This window comes from Dromaius novaehollandiae, chromosome 1 (genome assembly GCF_036370855.1).
Source record: "Dromaius novaehollandiae isolate bDroNov1 chromosome 1, bDroNov1.hap1, whole genome shotgun sequence".
Lineage (NCBI taxonomy): Eukaryota > Metazoa > Chordata > Aves > Casuariiformes > Dromaiidae > Dromaius > Dromaius novaehollandiae.
Window position 1 is genome coordinate 67,106,984 of NC_088098.1, and position 19,123 is coordinate 67,126,106.

General features: G+C 38.5%; 1 protein-coding gene across 8 annotated transcripts in view; it reads right to left on the reverse strand.

The window, feature by feature from the left end:
• The window catches only part of EPS8 (EGFR pathway substrate 8, signaling adaptor), a 138,884-nt gene that overhangs the window by 53,875 nt on the left and 65,886 nt on the right, over window positions 1-19,123 (reverse strand). For 7 of the 8 annotated variants that reach the window (XM_064515543.1, XM_064515555.1, XM_064515569.1 and 4 more), the window contains 2 exons: window positions 1,492-1,582; window positions 598-671 (listed from right to left, as the gene is read on the reverse strand). In XM_064515543.1, coding sequence (XP_064371613.1) covers window positions 598-671; window positions 1,492-1,553 — 136 coding nt within the window. In that variant the 5' untranslated portion in view covers window positions 1,554-1,582. Of the gene's footprint in view, window positions 1-597; window positions 672-1,491; window positions 1,583-9,252; window positions 9,366-19,123 lie in introns of all 8 variants that reach the window. The other variant, XM_064515551.1, reaches the window with a different exon arrangement.

Below are 19,123 nucleotides of genomic sequence, written 5' to 3' on the forward strand. Positions count from 1 at the left end.
TACATTGGCTTGCTTTAAAAAAATTTACAAATGTGATTTTTTGTTGTTGTTGTTCTCACGTACCTTGACCATGTATAAGCATAATAGAGAATGTGGGACATATGTGAGAACAGCAGTAGATAGCACTGAGACATGAGGAGAGCACTCAAAGTGCTTCACTCACAGTGAAACTGAGGTTTTCTCCCTCTCCAGGTCTAGCAGCAAATATAGAAGCTTGCACTCAATACAGCACAAACACATATAATTTCATACTTTCATGAAGTGCAGTAACAATTTACAGATGGCAATTAACAGCTGTAAAATCCATTTCCTTTTTCCCGAAGGCACATATTTAGTCACATCCAACTGTCAGAGTACTGAAATGTAATACTGCTTTAGAAATCAGGCAGTATACAGCCTATTCTGCCTTATTTTAATATTTATAAACTGAAAACAGTTTTTGGAAAAGATTTTCTTCTACATATACATACACACACACACACACACACACAAACACACATATTTTTAGATTTGTACATAAAGTATTTCCACCTTGACTTCATAATCAATACTTAAACAACTTTAACATAAAAGTTTAGAGACTTTATATCACCTTACCATAAAGAGCTTTTGCACTTGTTCTTGAACTCTGCTCCCTCTCTGCCTGAGCAAATGTTGGTGAGCCATAGCCACTGTAAGAAAACATTTCTGGTTAACTTGTCAATAGATGTACTTGCTACAGAGATCCAGGCATTGAAAAAAAAAATTGCCTTTATGTAGGTCTATATACGCCAACAATATTACTAGCAGAGGTAATAATACTGAATATTTGTTCCACATCATGAATATAATGAAACATGCTTTGCTTAGGCTGGAGGCCCTTCTGAGTGACTCTTTTGTTACATTAATAGAGCATCATGCACAACAGGGGTGAGGTATACAAATAAATGCTATCAATAATCAAAATCACTATCAAGTAATAACAATAAAGACTATGCCAAAGACTCCAATTCTGGTACCATTTTGTCTTATTACTACATACACAAGCATTATTTGTTTTAAAAGTTTTAATTGTTTTTCATAAAAGACCTAAAAAGAATATCATCGCCAACAACTAAACAGAAAGGCAATCCAACTTCCTCCTAGCATAACAACAAGAACGAGCCTCATCTTTGACACAAAAAAAATGCATTCTCCCAGTGCTAAGCTTAAATATCTCAGGCATAAGATGATCTCTGTGAGTAATGTAGTAAGTATGCTATTGCTACAGCAATATATTTTGTATGCCAGGTGATTCCATTCAGCAACATAGCTCAACACATTAATACAAAAATCAGGCAGATGATAGCTGACAGCTTGGTTACGTAGTTTGGAAACTGCACATTCTTTTACAGAAACTGCCTTCGTATTATTCCAGTGATCTCTACTAATTATAGCTCTGAAATGAAACCATAAAGAAGAAAATACAGAAGTGTTTTGTCCTTAAAAGGAAAATCCAAGGCATAGACTTACTTGATCTGGGGAGAATAACTTCCATATCCACCAGGAGGGGTGTTTGATATATGTCCATTCATTCTTATCGTCACTTACGGAAGGAAATGATCTGGGAAAAGAAAAAGCAGCATATGAAATGAAGTCTCTTAAAAGACAGAGGTTTAACACAGATGTAATACAAATCTAATCAGAAGATTATGGTTCAGATGGGAAAGGAACTGCATCAACAAGCCCAATTGTTATTTGCATCGTGGTGATGCCTTGAAGTCCTGTTATGGAACTGCCCCCAATTGCGATTTGATAGTTATGGCTTCAAATAATTTATAACTTAGTGAATTAAGTCATTATTGCTGATAGAATGATCTTTAGGAACAGCTTTTCAAATAAAAGACTGACCAGACAAAGAACAACATCTCCTGCCCAAGTGAACAAGATGTTCCAAATGGCAACTTTAATAAACAAGCATGCTTGATTTTAATCCTCAGTTAATTTAACTGAAATGAAACTTTTGGAAAAAATTTTTGATACATTTCTACTATAAAACATACCAGCTGAATCGCTAGAAAAATGTATCATAACCAAACACAATCATCAGCACAAAGGAAAACTTGTTTAGCTACTGTGGGGCAACAACCTACGTTGAAACAGTTAAAAGAAAGCATTGCCCCCTTAATAATATGTTAAAATTGATCCTGGAAAATGAATTTCATAAGCCTATAGACAATAACAAGTCACCATCCAAAATTACCACAGATAAACAGTCTTTCATATATACACATACGAATACTAATAAGACTAATTTCTATTTCATGTCTCTAAAATATAGACAAAGAGATTTAGCTGTGCAAAACAGCCAGAAGTACATTAGATAATATTTTACACCTAACAAAAGCTCCATTTCTAAAGCAGGCACAACCTGCCTTGTTGTCTGAAAGCCACTTACAATCAGCTTCTTCTCTGAATCACTAAGTTGATCTCCTGTCTTTCTTAACTATTCTCGTCCTCTTGCTTTACAAAGCAGCAGCAGCTGATTGACCTATAGTACATATTAAGGTTTTTTTGATCTATGTACGTTCTGCTAGTTTCCTCTTTTACACAAAAAACACAATCACAATCAAATTCTGTTCTCATCTCTAAAGTTTCTGGTCATTTCGAGAGATTTACAAGGTGGTTTTGTCTTCTGCACCGAGCACAGAGTCATTTTTATACCTTTCTCAGGTACTTCTGATATCTCCTATCTGAGATGTGGTTAGCAAAGCTAACTAAAACTGAGCTGTATTGATTATATGCCACATGTAATCATGTGGAAGAGTGGTATTTCCTTTACTGAGACCATATTTTGTAATTTAGTTTAGACTCTTCCCTACACCCCCACCCAAAACTCTGATTGCTCCTTGCAGAATGTCTTTAGTGACATACCTGTACTTTACTTCCATTTCTCCTGCACATCCCCAAGAACATACCACACGTCCAACTTTGGAGCATTTGATGGCTCGAAGCCGCTTTTTATAGAGCACAGCTCTTAGCTGTTGTCTACAATAAATCACAATCTGTGTTGAGTGCTGCTCCATTCACTAGCATTTACAACCTTTGGGAAGCATCCCGAAATCTTCCCATGACTTGAATGAACAAACACATTTGTTTTCTCAGCAGAACTTGCCAGGTCACTGTGCACTCCCCGTTCCACTTCAGCAGACACATGGATCAGAACCACACTAGCTGCTTTTTTCTAGGTCATGCTGCTGTTAAGCTCTTCAACATTTCACATTGGCTATTAATTCTTATCATCTGCAAACATTGCTTGGTTTTGTGTGCTACTTAACCATTTGCCTGGTAATTAGCTTCCTAAGAGAGATCAGATTCAAAAACTTACCCAAATTATGCCTATTGCTTTTCAGTATCTCCCATTTTGTATACTTTCCACACATACTTTTATTATGATACCATCTAATTAATGATTCCATTGGTCAGAGCCTTTTATCATCTAGATATGTGATTTTTTCCACAGGCATTATAACAAATTCCTCAATTATCAGCTTTAAAGCTAGATCTGAAAAAAATCTAATTTTCCAGATTTTTAGACTCAAAATGACTTTACTCCTCTGACATATTAATTTTTATTCTTGATCTGACATACACTTGGTTTGTTATTTGTACTCAATTTTATGAAAGTGGTGAAATAGATATTTTAAGTAGAAGCAGTGTAATATGTTAAACCGAAAGCTTAAGTCTTTGATGTTAGCATAACAGATTGTGAGTTTCAGTGCAATAACATTGCATTTATACAGCAGATTTTCACATTAGGGGGAAAAAAAAAAGCCTTTGCTAAATACTTGTCAACTGTACGGCATAACACCAGTTAGAGTTTACACCAAAAGCTTTAAAACGCCATTTAGAATCATGTGATAGGGAAAATTGGAAGTCAGAAATTTCGGTTTTTTAATCTTTCAGAAAAGACAAAAAAGCTTGTTTTCAACTTGTTCTTGTCTGAACCACCACAAAAAAGTTTGAGTTTTAGCTGTTTTGCAAACGAACCACAACATTCTATTTGGCAATTTGGAGTAAAGCCAACATTTACTCTCCTTTATGCAACTTTCCATTATTTAAAATAAATAAATAAATAAATAAATCACATCCTTTTGAAATCCCAAAACGACTATTTTGATATCACCACTACAAGAGCCTATGGAATGCTCCTCACTTCTTGCTTTGAGAAAGCTCCTGAATGTGAATAAAAACAAACCTCTTACAGTCATTATTTATAACTAATACTTATAAAAACATCAGCAAGCTATTCCTAATTCCCCCCAAAAACAATCGGGCAATTTCAACTCTTTCAGCCTAAGTATTTCTGAAAAACAGTTTTAGGAAACACTTTAAAATTTTTACCAAGTGTGTAATGGACAGAAGGGAAAAACCTAAAAGGATAACAGAATGTGTAGTGCTTAGATTATTATTCATTTGTACAGTTTTTCTTGCTGTATTTTTCATCTCAAATGCTCTTTCAACTCTTACAACCTGTCCCACAGCAAACGTCAGCTCGTGCACACTGCTAAACCATTGTGATTCAAGAGTCTATTAATAAACTGCACTTCCTCTTTAATCTTCCCTTTCACCTTAGCACAGCAGTTCACAATAAAATAAGCTGGTGTCATAGACTAAGATAAACATCCTTCAAAATTAACTGTATGATCCCTCTTTAAGTTGACCTAAAATATCAACAGTTTACTTGTGAATATATCCAAGAATGGTCATGTCTTCCTTGGAATCTTAAAATGAAATACAGCCTACACTGAATGATAAATATTTAAAAATAAGAAAACTAAGTAACGATTAATAGTTAAAATAGGAAATTCCGCCAAAAAAATTAAAATAAAAAAAAAAATCCCACCCCACCCCAAGTAAATACTAAATCCTCTCCCAGTGTTTCGGCACCCCAAAAGTATCAGGAATTGGGGGTGGGGGGGAAATCCACCTATGACTTCCCTGCTGCCATCAGCTTTATTTTTGATGAGGCGCTAATATATAATGTAGTAAGCAGCAAAGGAACAGGTTTTGCAAGAGATTTCGCATTTCTGAGAAAGACATACTGTATTTTTTTTACTAGTTGACAGTTACAGATGGTATAATCCCAAATATGGACAGCATTGGACTGGTATACAATACAATTATGCAAAACACAAAAATATTCATTAGAAACACGCCCAAATGCTAAAATATGGGTAGTCTTTTCCACCTTATAGCACAGTGGCCTAACGAAAGCAATACAATATGTGCAAGAACAAGCTGAGAATTAGACAACTCAAATGCACTGCCATTCAACTTGCTAGATGGCTATTTGACTACAAATTTGAAGGTAAAATCCCTCAAATGAAAAGAAAAAATCCTTTTTATAGACAGGCAGAATTTTCTCATTAAAAAAAATGAAAGATTCCAGAGATTCTCATTCTTTTCCACTGATCCTGAATCAATCAGTCCCAGCCAACAACAGAACACAATATCATACAGAAAAAAAAGATACAGCTTAATGGTATGGGTATTTTAGAAGTGATGCTGGGGGAGGGAGGACGAAGGGGAAGGGTTAAGGAGGGGAGGATACAGGGGAAGGAAAAGGAAAGCCAAGAATGGCTGGAACAATAATTATCTACCGATTAAGAAAATGTTATTAGTAGCAAGTCATTGTTACCACATGCCCCAAAAAACACAAGAATTCTTCCTCAGCTAGATAGCAGGCACTGACTGTAATTCCAGCCTAAATAAAAACAAGTGGACTATTACAAGGTAACACTTATCTGTAGCAGATCTGACATTGTATCAATGGCAGAAAAGGACACTCTTTCTCCACCCTTTCCCTTCTAAAAAGATATTTAGGGAACAACAAAAAAATGCATCCATGTCGCACTGTAACTCACTATGGATTCAATAAAACAGTGTCTAGTATTGCTATTCCTCAGCATTTAGAAAAAAATTAAACTTGCTGTGTAACTTTTTTCATTTGTTTCTTCTCAATCCTCTCACCCTGTTCACCCATATGCACCTTCCCTCAAACCCATGCAACTCCCTCGTGCTGAGTTTTTGCACAGCTAGTACTTTTAACCCCCTTACTTCTCCACACATTTCATTTCTTTAGTTATTCCTTATGATATTGTATTCTTCTCCACCTTCTTGTGTCTATTTTGTTGTTCTGAGCCAACATTCTCACATTTGTATCTTTGCTCCAACCACAGGTTTTACAAACAGGAAACTCCTAATGGAAATGTGTCCCGCGGAGTCAGGTGAATGTTGCCACCGTCCCCTGCTTCACAACCTATTTCAGTCCACAACCAAGAGCAAATGCTGTTTCTACAATCAAGTAAATATACCTCAAACTACTTAAAATTGCAGCTCTCCTGTCAGCAGTGACCTGTGCCAGTTCCCAAATGACCCAATGCAGCCCAGATCACACATTCCCATTCCCCAAAATGGAAACACGGTGCTTACTTGCTGCTATCAGCAGTTCAGCCCGAACCTCTTCCTTTATTCTAAATGCATCACAAGCATTGCACACAGAGGTACAGGAGGAGCGGAACGGCTGTCCTACTTGCAAAGAGGAAAATCTGTAGACAAAGAGGGTGCCCATCTTCCACCTGTCTCCAAAGAACCTTTTAAGTGTGACAGTCACTGTAGAGCCATAGTGTTTTAAGTCTTCTAGTAACCAAGTAGTTGGTTAGTAGCAACCTAGTAGTAGTTGGTACTAGCAACCAAGTAGTTTTTAAGTTTTTAGGCATCATTGTTCAACATCATGCCTGAAGTTAAACATCAAGATGCACATGCGTGCATTTAAATAAGCAGCATTTCCAAAACAGATCACCAGCAATAATCCACTACACTGAGGAAGACCCATCCTCTGCACATTGATATCCTTTGGTATTTCTCTCAAAATATGATGTTTTCCATTTTATTAAGGGGATAAGTGTGTCCAAAGCTTTTTTTTTTTTGGGGGGGGGGGGGGGGGGGAAGAGAGAGAAAAAAAAAAAAAGATGGCAAAAATCACATACAGAATTGAAAGTCAGACCCTGTAAGCCACGCAGTTTTAAGACAAAACACTAAGACTTCATGTCACCTCTCTGGCTTTAGTCCCCTTAGGTCCCCTTTGCCTCTTTCAAGCCACTGTTTATTAATGCTGAGGGGTCTGAAGCTTTCTGAGAAAAGAGGAGGTGCTCTGGGTATACCTACCCATCTCCACATTTCAGATTTCAAGCAAATCTGTTAAGTACAATAGTCACAGCAAAAACATTTTCAAAGTGCTGTTAGCTTCCAGGTCTCACCTGGATTTGGACCAGTTGTCCAGTATGGCCATTAGTGCCACTTACAACACATCTTAGTTTATACAAACATACATGGGGAGAGGGAGGGGAGAATTAATCCACAATTTCTCTCCTCATAGAAAGCTGAATTCAAAGTCAAAACATTATTTGCCTGTTTGTATAAGAGGCCAGAGGGGAAGGAGCATTTCATGGAACTGGAATGATCGTGACGGATGAAACAGCTAGGGCCAAAGGGGAGACAGCAGCATCGTACAACAGGGGATGCAGCACTGTCAGGGAGGAGGGATTTTCAAGTATTTTAACCTACACCTCCGCAGAACAGACCAGCAGATAAGCTCAATCAACACTGTTTTCTCAATTTGAAAAAGCGTTTTGATTTTCATTGACAGTTTCTGAAATGCAATACTTCTCAGCCCTTCAGTAGAAGGTGGCTAAATGCAAACAGAAGCATCCATTTCAGTAGAAGGAACAGGACAAATCTATTAGGAGAATTCTCTAACATAATTATCAAGCATAGGAAGAGATTGGATATGATAAAGCAAGACCATCCTTCAGGGAAAGAATTGTTAGCTGCAAGGAAAATCTTCCTTTTGGAAAACTAACATGATAAAAAGTGTCCCTTAAATTTTCTTTTTGCTACTATCATATTTTCCAGTGATTCATAAAGAAATATTCCAATAATTAAATTAAGATAGGAACCTTTTATTTTAGAAAGGGTGAAATAGGAAGCCAGAAAGGAAGAACTGAATGAATAAACTTCAGATAGATCCTCTTCTTAGGTTTAGTTCTTTTTATTGCCACAATAATAGAGAACCCATTGAAAACAGGGTCCCATTCAGGCATAGTAACTATTCCCATTCATTTCACTCAGGTCTGGGGCCATGATTTATAATTAATTGTATTGAGAGCAAATAAAACAGCTTTACAACTACAAAACCTTCAAAGACTTGAAATCCCCATTGTAACAAAGGAACATTAATAAATATGCCAGAATTAAAACCACCACTCACTGCTATTTTTTAATTAGAGAAATAACTGACTCCTCTAAAGCAAGATAAGTATTAACTACCAAGATCAGGATAATTTTGCAGACCCTGCAGAAAGGATTGCATAGGTGTAAGAACAGTATCCTGCACCAAAAAAAAAAAAAAAAAAAAAAAAAAAAAAAAAGGAAAAAAGAAAAATGAAAAAAGAAAAAAAACAGAAGAGACTAAAGAGGAAGGTGACTATGGAACACAGAAGAGTTGGTAGGAGGAGAAAGAAGAAAGGGATTATAATGTACCATAAAAATCAGTGTGTCTGCTAAGTCCAACTCAACTATTTAAACAGGACCAAAGAAGAAACAATCCAACAGAAACAGGTCACAGTTTTTAAAGAGCCACTGGCATACTGCATCAGAGCTTTGGTATCTCATCTAGAGCACCCCAGGAACCTATGCACACCTGCATAGACTCATTAGAAATACAATGGAAGAATAGTTGCCACAGGAAAAGCCCCCAACTCCATTACTAGCTTCTCCCTTCCAGTGCTCGAGGAAGAGCTATAAAATAGTTCCATAAGAGAAAGCTAGAAGCTACAATTATTTACTTCATTATACAGTCTAATCCATATAATATATAAATTACATCTACTTAAATTTACTATCTATTAACATCCAGAGCAGTGGTTCTCAGTTTGTACTTAGCTTTGGAGGTTTGTTCTGTTCTTTTGGTTGTTTTGTTTTAATCTGACTTGGAGCCACTGACTAGCGAATATAACTGACCTAGCACAGACATCATTGTTTTATTTCTTTTTTCATTCCCTCTGATTGTTTCATTCTTTCCTTCTATTCCTTGCTATATCATACTTGAAACTAGATTATCAGATTTCAAAAGAGGGCACTCCAGACATTGATTTGAAAATCAGCTTGCAGTGTACAAGTGACAAATGATTGATCTGACTTTAGAAATGAGAACTCGTAGAAGATACTAACACGAGTGTGCATGTTTAGATGAGTCAACAGAAAATCCAGCAAGAAAGCACACAAAGAATACTTCTTTCCAGATGCCTTATGAGCATGGGCTCCCAGTACCCAGAAGACACCACCTGTCAAAAAGATTAAGAAATTTAGACATACTTTTTTCTTTCATGTTGAAAACTAGCAGTGAGTATAGCTGGTGAAGTATTTCTGAGCAGTTTCTTTCACTGAAGTGCTTGTAAAAACATTAAGAAATTATAAAAATGAAACAATTTTCAAAACGAAGACTCTATAAAGGTAGCAGAAGTATATAAACATTAACAATACAATGTCTTTAGGTGTAACCTATTGTTACTTCAGATTCATTTTTGGTCAGACTAAGAAGAAAATTATATGGACTCCCAACATAGTTAAAAGTTACAAGTTGACAAAATGAAAAGGGCTTTACCACCTATCCACATCTTACTTGCAAACTTTACAGCTGTGTCATGACATACAGACATTATTAAAATTGGCTTGGTTGAGTCCATGATAAAAGCTGAACTGAAACTGTTTAACACCACATTCCAACAAGACTATTAAAATTAACACGGAGAAGGAATAGAGACAAGCATATACTCTCCAACTCCTGTCTACTTTAGTTTTATGAGATTGTGGTTAGATCTAGTTCTTGCCTTCATGGGTTTACCATCTACAATAATTTCATCAAAACTGAATTAGCTTTTGTCCTCTAGGCTGTGTAGCCAACCATTGACACAGAGACACTGCAGTTACTGTGGTCTCAGGCATGGCAGTAGATGACTCCCATCACAAGACTTTCTCATTGGACCCTACATACTGTCATTCCAGACACAGTAAAGAAAAAAAAGAAAACAGGTGATATTACATCCATTTATTCTTAACACAGAAGCACACAGAATAAACCAGGACAAAAGCTGGTTTCCATTAAAACCATCATCTAGCTACTTAGAAGAACCAATTTCTAGGCTAGTAATAGGTTACGATCTTGTAATAAATACGGCAACACAGACAAAAAAGTTGAGTAGGAGCCACATCCACTGGTTTCCCAATCATCTTAAACCTTCAAGCTCAAAATCAGTACTCATCTGATCAGGTATCCTCCGATGATATGGATCCAGCATAATTTAGGAAATCTTGATCTCTTCTATCAAAGTGCTCTGATTGCCAAGCCATGTAAGTCTGAAAAGCCTCAAAGCTTACTAAGAAAGGGGTGGGTGCTTGGCATATTATTTTAAGATTTACAGTTTCTATAAGGTGAAAAAAAGCTTTTCCACTCAGATCATTTAAACAGAAAATGCTATGTTTAACTAGGGTGAATGAATAGGAAAGATTAAGTTATTGGTCAGACCACACCAAATTAGCAATGCTGAGCTGACAAGGGAGGTTTGTGGTGAGACTCAACAGTAATGTTAACTTTTCTTTTAAAACTTAATAAATAAGTATATGCTATTTCAAAAATACTGCTCAACTCTAAAAAATTTCCAATTAAGACAGGCCCTCTGTTTTACCTAGATCAAATAGCACGCAAATAAGACAGTACACAAAGCTTCCCAAGGCTGATATGCAAAAGTTCATGACTAAGTAAGAAGATTTAAAAGAACAACCACCCCCACCACAATTGGGGGGGGGGGGCGCATTAAACAAGTTTAGCACTAGAAGAGTTAGTATAGCGTTCATACTCTCAGAAGTAATTTAAAATATTCCTTTAATATTTTTCAATATACTTGCAATGTCATGTATAAATGACTACTAAATTAACACAATCTACCTGGAAAGTATTTCAATTCATTCCAAATATAATTAGTAAGTCTCCTGGAAGGGAGCAGATTTTTTTCTTGTCACATACACACAAAACACGCAAGTAGTAATATTTGCCCACAAAGCTATGTTACGTATAGCAACAATGCTGCCAAGAACTGCGACTCCAGCCTCTGTGCCCTACCTTACAGCACAATGCATTCACTATTTAACTTTGAAGATGGCTCAAACTTTAACAACTGAACACAGTATGTTATCTTCAAAACTTACCCTATGTTACAGGAATCCCATTTCATTCACACTCAGGGACATAAGGAAAAAAAAAAAAAAACGCTGTGTTTTTAGTCCACCAGGAAAAACACTGCTCCTGTAAATTTTGCATCTAAGTTGCCATCAATTGATAATCATCTCTTGTATTTTTCATTAATAATGTGAGACTTTGAAAAAGTGGCTAGATATCCACACTGCCCATATAGTAAGGTAACAACAGAAACAAAACTATAAGGACTCTGAAAACAAGGCAGAGGAGAGAAAAGGCAGAAGAAAACAAAATGAATTTTTAAAGAGAAATGGAGAATAAGTTACACTGGAAGCTATTTTAAGACCTAATGCCAGCAGTCAGTGACTTTTAGGAACCCTCTTCAGTTTTCCCATCTGGAAAGCAGAGAGAAAATCCACACTGTCCTCACTCAGGGGTGCTAACTGAATGGACTGAGATACTCAGTTTATTACTGTCAAAATATACAAATGACTTTGTTGAGCAAAACTTGCACTGGGGAAAAAAAAATTTTCAGGGGAACATTACTTCATCTTTTTCCCCCTTCTAATTGAAATATTGCCTAGATGCCTCTCAGATAACCTAAAATTATTTCCCATCCCACAGCTGAGCAGACATGTAGAGATAGCAGAAGAACAGTGCAAGTTGTTCACCTGCCCAGTACAGCAAAGCCAAAGGGCCAGTTCCCCCATGGCATACAGCCTTTCCCTGATGCTTTTCATTCTAAGCCAGGAATCTGAAACAACAAACTTCAAGGACAACTTCACCTCACCTAGGGTTAAAAACAGGCATATGACTACACGCAGTAAGATACCTGACCCTGATCATAGCCTATGCAGCTCTCAGCAGTTTCAAAAGTGCAATAACTCACCTGCATCCGAATATCAGCTGGGGATGCTTATTTGGGTCACCTAAAATCTTGAACATCGATTTTTATTTGCATTCAATGGGTATACAAAAAGCACTATTGTAAAAGCTAAGCATAACTGATTAGTCTATCCTGGGACTACAATTATTCAGTACAAAGTGACTCAAGTGTAAAAGTACTGAACTGAATCACAGCTGAATCCTGAATGAAGTCACATACCACTACTGAATTAACAGTACAGTCCTGTAGATCAGCATTCGTATCCCGGAGGAAGACAGACTGAACAATAACAGATTCCACAATTTGGGGAGAGAAAAATAATTTAAACCTTTAGGAAAATCAGAGACATGAAATGCCAATTTCAGATATGTGTGTGTCTCTCTACAGACAAAAGTTTCTTCTCCAGAAATCCAGACTAAGCCTTCCCTGTATGTGCATTATAGAAATGAAAGCATATATTCAACCAATGTCAAGTTTTTGAGTTTTTTTCTTTAACCACCTGATCAAACATGGAGCCTTGTGAAATTTTTCCAAAGCAATTAGCAAATTCACATTTCCAAAACCAGTCTCTGATGTGAATGGCCAGAGTTACAGGACTGATTTTTAGATACATATCCTTTTTTATTCCATTGCCCTTATAATCACATACTAGGTTTCCAGGAAACATCTTGTGATTAAAGATGACAAAATTAGAAACCAGTTTAGGAGACAAATCATGATCAGTGTAAGATGTGTTTGGCTCCAATTCTAACTCCTCAATTCTGCTTCCAATTGTGGACTTTGAATTTTCATGCCTCATGAGAAAGTTTTGCCCAGGAATTCGTCATTGCTGGTTATCAAGGCAAATTTAACATGGTATCATTAGAACGGGACTCTGAGTACAAGCAGAGTTTACAGGGAAAGGCTGCAACCAGATTTGTTATTCCAATTTGCTGATTCATTGAATTGAAAGCATTTTGCTGAGGCATTTCAATGTCAAAAAACATTTTACTGAAGTCAGAGAGGTTCCAGTGGAAACCTCAGTTTGGGACTGGGGCTCAACATGTCCTGCTCTGAGAAAACTCAAAGACGCTTTTTCAAAAAAGAGCTTTATTTTTCAGACAGTTCCCAAAGTTTGTGAAGGAAGCTAACTTTCAAAATCTTCCAGAAGATGGAATTACTGTTCTCCATTCAGATCTTTTATTAGAAATAAGTGTGTGTGAAATAAGTGTGTGTGGGAAGGCAGAGAGGAGAACGGGAAAGAGCTAAAAAAAAGCCATATGTGGTAATGCTTTTTGATCTTTACCTACTTGGAGGGGCATGGGAGAGGGATGAAAGAGTACAGCATTTGCTTTCATGCTTTCATTTCTTAGAATTGTTCTAGAACTGATTCTAGTGATCTTAATGTGATGTAAGAAATACCCATTTAAAAATCTTTTTTTTAAATATACAGTCAATCTCCTCCAGAGCTAAAAAAGAGAATTAAATAAATCCTTTACATTTCAGGATAAGTCACTACTGTATTTTGTTAAGATGACAACCATTGGAGATTCCCTAGGTTGGCTGTTTGGGGACCTCCCCCACTCCAGAAAAGCATACTTTGACCATTCTCTGTCTCTCGTTGTACTCCTAGCACGTTATTGAATAGACCTGTTAAACTCTGTAGACTATTTTAATAATGATGATATTACTGCAAAGCTAGTTACAACATCCTTCAGAATAAGAAGGATTAGCTGTTTTAATAGCCCTTAAAGCAACAAATGTTATCTTAAGAACTATTTTCTCTTAGGTCCTTATCCTCTTGTCACACCCATATGGGCTGAAAACATACAGAGCTCTACGGAAGACACCAGATAGAGGGCATCCACAGAAACTTTTTTTTTTTTTTTTTTTTTAAAAGGACAAAGGCCTATACAAATAGAACTTTCTCACACAGTGACTAAGAAAACGTGTTTATTACAAAACTTCACCAGCTCCTCACCAATGCTTAAATCTTGTTTATAGTGTTCTGAGGTGCCTATACTGTTAGGTATTTTCTATTTGATGAGATTGAGACGGATAATTTTTCCTTTTCCAAAAGGCATATTAGATAAACTTTAAACTCTTACACAGTTTCAAAGGAAGAAAATATTTCTCCTACACAAAGCCTCTATTCAGGGTTCCTGTTTTTACTACAGTAAGAAAAATAGCTGTGCCCTGGATAATTTGTTCATGTATGCCAATAAAAGCACATTGGATTACAGCCAGTGATCGCCTCACAGCACTTCTACTAAGCACCTAAAGAGTTCTGAAATTCAATGAAAAGCAGAACTTTATTTTTCCTCTATTTTTAATCCTTGTTATAAGGACCATTCTTAATGCTTATTACTTGTTTTCATTACATATGCCTCTATATTGCTGTGAGAAGCTACTAATAGGAAAATATGAGACTGAAGAATAAAGCATAACCTTCAAAAAAAGCTCTTTTTTGGTAACAGTTTTCAGATATCTTTATACTATGCTTAAAATATGTTAAGCATGTACCCTTTTGAACTCCACTCTAATTAAAAATGACAAAAGATACTAACATATATTCATGTTCTCGAGACAAGGAATAGAGGCACAAAGAATTAAGAACCATGTTGACAAAAGTATTGCAGTACTTACACTTTCATGCAGGACTTTGATCTAGGCGATTGCTATTCAACCTACGGCAGGTCTGTGGCAGAGCCAGACTTAACACAAAGCATTAAAGAACCCAGAGAAAATTCTTTGGAAGTTAATCAGACTCTAGTGGGGATCTAACATGCATATGTGCTTTCTCCCACAGCCAAAACTTTTCTAAACAGTTTCACTATCGTAGAAAATTGGGCTGAAAGGGAAATACATCATCAAGGCAGTAGCAACTGTGCCTATATACTTCTCAAAAGGTATTTGCCCAACCTGCTATTTGGAGCTGCCAGTGAGAGACACTGAAAATCAACCCTTGAGAATCCCAGCCCAGTAAATAATATAAATCCTTGTTGTAGTTTAAAATTATTACTCCTTCCAGTAATAAGCCCAAGAAACAGATTAGATCATTAATAAAGAAAAGGTAACAGCAACATGCACTCAATCAGTGCTAAAATTGGGCTTATAAAATATCCTGTTCCTCAGTCTTGTTTGATAAAGAACAGTTGACTTATTAATAGAGCAAAACTGCAAACGCCTTTCTCTTTTATAACTTATCACTCATATCAGCACTGCAATAGGCCTATAAGGATGTCGTCTCACGTGTACCATCTCATATATTTTCCCAACTAAGCAATCCAAAGTAAGCAGACATCAACCTTCTATTTTCCCATAGGAGCACGCAAGGCAAGTTTTAGGGGGAAAAATATTAGTTACTTCATCTATATATTATCTTTCATTATCTCAATGTTTTTCTAAACTGTATCCCCTTGCCTCGTCAACTTTGCATAACCTCATCGCTTTCCTCATATTGTTTAATTCAGCCTTATGCTTTTTTCCTCCTTTCCCTTTTGTCATGCACATACACAGCAGACTTTCTGAAACAGTTTTCCAAGAAAAGAATAACCTGACTGCAGCCCCCACAACACTTCCCCATGATGTCCAAGGTCTTTCAGGGAGTGACTCAGCTCGCCATCAGCATCGTAACTGTCCTCCACCTCCTTTTTGACTGGGTTGGGTAACCACGGAGATAGCTTACACTGGCAGTTATAAAAACTGTATTTCCCAACAGAGGTAGCAAGGGAGTGAGAGAGGCAGTTTTTTTTCATGTGTTTTGTGAATGGATGCGATAGTTGATGTTTCCAAGCTATTTCCTTTAGGCTTTCTGACAGCTCCCAGACCTGACCGGCAGGCAGGCACTCACAGGCAGGTTTAGATGAAACAGCAGAAGCAATTTCCTACCCTAATTGTCTATGTCCTCTTTCTGCCCAAGATTACCTCTTTACAAAGATGCGAAAATGAGACCTATAACTTCTCTTGGGCCAGCAGAGCTTGAAGTCTAGCACAGAGGAGGGAGCTGAAACTCGCAGAGATGGAAATTACACAGCGCTAAGAACTTTTCACACAGGGATAAGGCAGTTTACTGGGGCAGCAGTAATGTGGCCCGACGTCCTCTCTCTGTTCACCTACAAGCAGTTTTGAGAGTCCCCAATTTACCCACACTTGGGTGCTATTTTAAAACTTTTCTCCATAAACAAAACACTTAGCTATTAAGAGACTCCCTACCCCAAACTGGTATTTTGCAAAAGGCTGCAGAACAGGGTCCTACACTTAGACGTTCAGCTAGTTTCTTACACTCAAACAAAGAGACCTAAATGATATTTTAAAATTTCTGTTCTATCCACACTTGCCTTGCTGCAATACTAACTCAAATTCATATCCATACACTATTCCACTGACGCTAATCCAACTCTGTTGCAAAGAGAGGCCCCCACAAGATGGAAAAACACCCAGAATCCCATCAAAAGTACAGCCCAATGAGAACTTTGCATTGGAGGTACCATGCCTCCTGGTGTTACAGCCTACAGCTGGATATCATCTGTCAGATGGTACAACACTTGGTTTCTAATTGATATCCTCCGGCAGACTCTCTCAGGTCTGGACAAGCAGGACAGAGACATGCAGCCTATTACTTGAATAAAACAACTGCCCCCAGCAACCCAAAGACCCCAGCCAAACAACTGCTGTCAGCCAAACACTACGCTACAGGTTCTTGTCCTTGGCCTCATGCACCGCTGCTGCTGAGATGGTCCCTCATGGGGAGAAGGGGCAGCCAGCACCGAAGCAGCATGGTGGCCCACGGCCGGCAGCGCAGGGGCTGGCAGCAGTCCCAGCCCAGGAGACGGCCTGGCACAAGCCACCCTCACTGGGGCACAGGTGGCCCGGCCCACGACAAAAAGGCCTGTTTGGCTTCACTGCTCAGGACAGGGAGGGCACAAGGAGAACTGACATTAAGGTGATCCTTCAGTTATAGCTTGAGCTGATTTTTCAGCAGAAACTGCCCTGTATCGCACTCAGCCCACTGTTAAGGCCTCTCGGGCTATTTCTCTTGCCCTTGAGGTACCTTTTGTTTGCTGGTTTGTAAATACCAAACATCACTGAGAGTTATCAGTGATAGCCCAAAGCCTAGTCCGTAAAAACCCCTCCTGAAACAGAGATGACTCACTGCTCAGTTTTATACAGTACCTTTTTTCCTCTGCTGTCATGGTGACCTCCTTCGTGATGGCCACAAGACCCCTGGACCCAAGTGGCACCAGCCACCTCTTACCTCAGCACAGGTCTCTGGACAAGGTGTCCACCTTGTCCAGCAACACTCTTGCCAGCCCTGTCTGTTCAATCAGCACCAAGAGCTCTTCGAAGTGCTCAAGAAGCACCAACCCTTCTGAGTGCCCCCAAACAACGGCCTTAGTGCACCAAATACCTCCCCCTCTTATCACCACCTGTCTATGCAGACCCAAGGGGACAACGTAGTTGTTGATCCCCTTTGCTGTGTAGGAGGCCAGTGGGAGAAAAGCAATTAACTGGGATGTTGCACTGCACAGGATGAATGGAGAGGTTACCCAACCATTTGCTGCCCACGACTAACAAGGTCAAGAGTCATTGCCAAAGGCGTTGGCACAATTAGTATCTGGCCAAGCTAACCACCTTCATATCCTTTGTTGAACGGAAAGCAACATGCCTGGAGTCCAGAACACTGAAGGTGACATTTAGGCAAAATACAAATCCAATGGTTTTGTCTCCTTTGCTGTTATTCAGATTTGTGACTCAGTTCTTCCAAGCGTATTTACATCTCCGTTGTTGCCAGTCTCAGGTGACATTAACAGGAGCTATATGCCCATTTCCTCCAGAAGTAGTTTAGCAAATAAAAAAGGAATCAGATTGCAATGCTAATCAGATCAGGGAGGCCAAGGATTATAGAAATTAGAAAGGGAGAAGCCCATTGAATTCAGCCCTTTTCCTGCTGCAAGATTGTTCTCCTGGGCACAAGCCTTGGCTGCTCTCCAATTTTACTGCTAGAGCAGCACATCTTGAAAATTTTATACCCCCCAAAAAAGTGCTGATGAGACATGAGAGTCTTCTGCCTCTGCTAGCAGAAACATACTGCTGAGAGCACAACTATGCTCCCCTTCCCTTTATAATCATATTTCCATGTAACTCTTGCACAGTTTTGCTGTCACTAAGTATTTCCTCTTGTACCCTTCCAAAACTGCAATACTCTATCCCTGTAGAGGAACATGTAGAGATTCACACTTGGTTCTGCAAGGCCTTTGGAGAGGCATTCGGTTTGGATACTTACATCCGACTGAAGAACTGGGTACACTAGAGTTCAGTTAATAGCCTTGAGACACGCTAAAACCAGCAAACATTTGTAGACAACACTGAATACCTACTTTCTAGGGATGGGGAAAAAAATTACACTGTTGTAAGATCAAATAGAGGCATTTGCAACCAATAGTCTCAAAGCCCCTTGTTGCTTCTGAAAGATTGAGCCCTATTACCCCCCATTCTCTCCTCTCCCACTGGAAAAATAACTTACAGCTCAGTTTAGAAAAAATCCCTGGTGTAAAGAATCTATTGCAAAATTCTACATTGAGGGTAGAGAGGGGAACTGTTAGCCTACAAACAGGGAAATCCCAATAGATGCCCAGAGTCTTTCTCATCCTAATTTTTCCTAACATCTTTTCCTGCTGCCAGAATTGATTGGTGAGCACCAGGGGCTCGCGTTCAGTTCAATCCCGCCAGGCTTTAGCACTGCTTAGCTGACAGCCATTTCTCCATGCACACGGGGCTTTCCCTTCCCCGGCACCGAGCACTTTCACTTCAGCTAGAAGCTGAGGTGGCCGTTTGCCATCCTTCGCCACCAGCTCCCTTCGTACCTGCACCGCCAGCGGCTCGGCCCCGCGCTCCCTTTCTTAGTCCTAGCGCAACCCGGAAGCTCAAGTGCCACTAAACATACACTTTCCTTTTAATCATTAGCAGAAATCGCAGCGCAG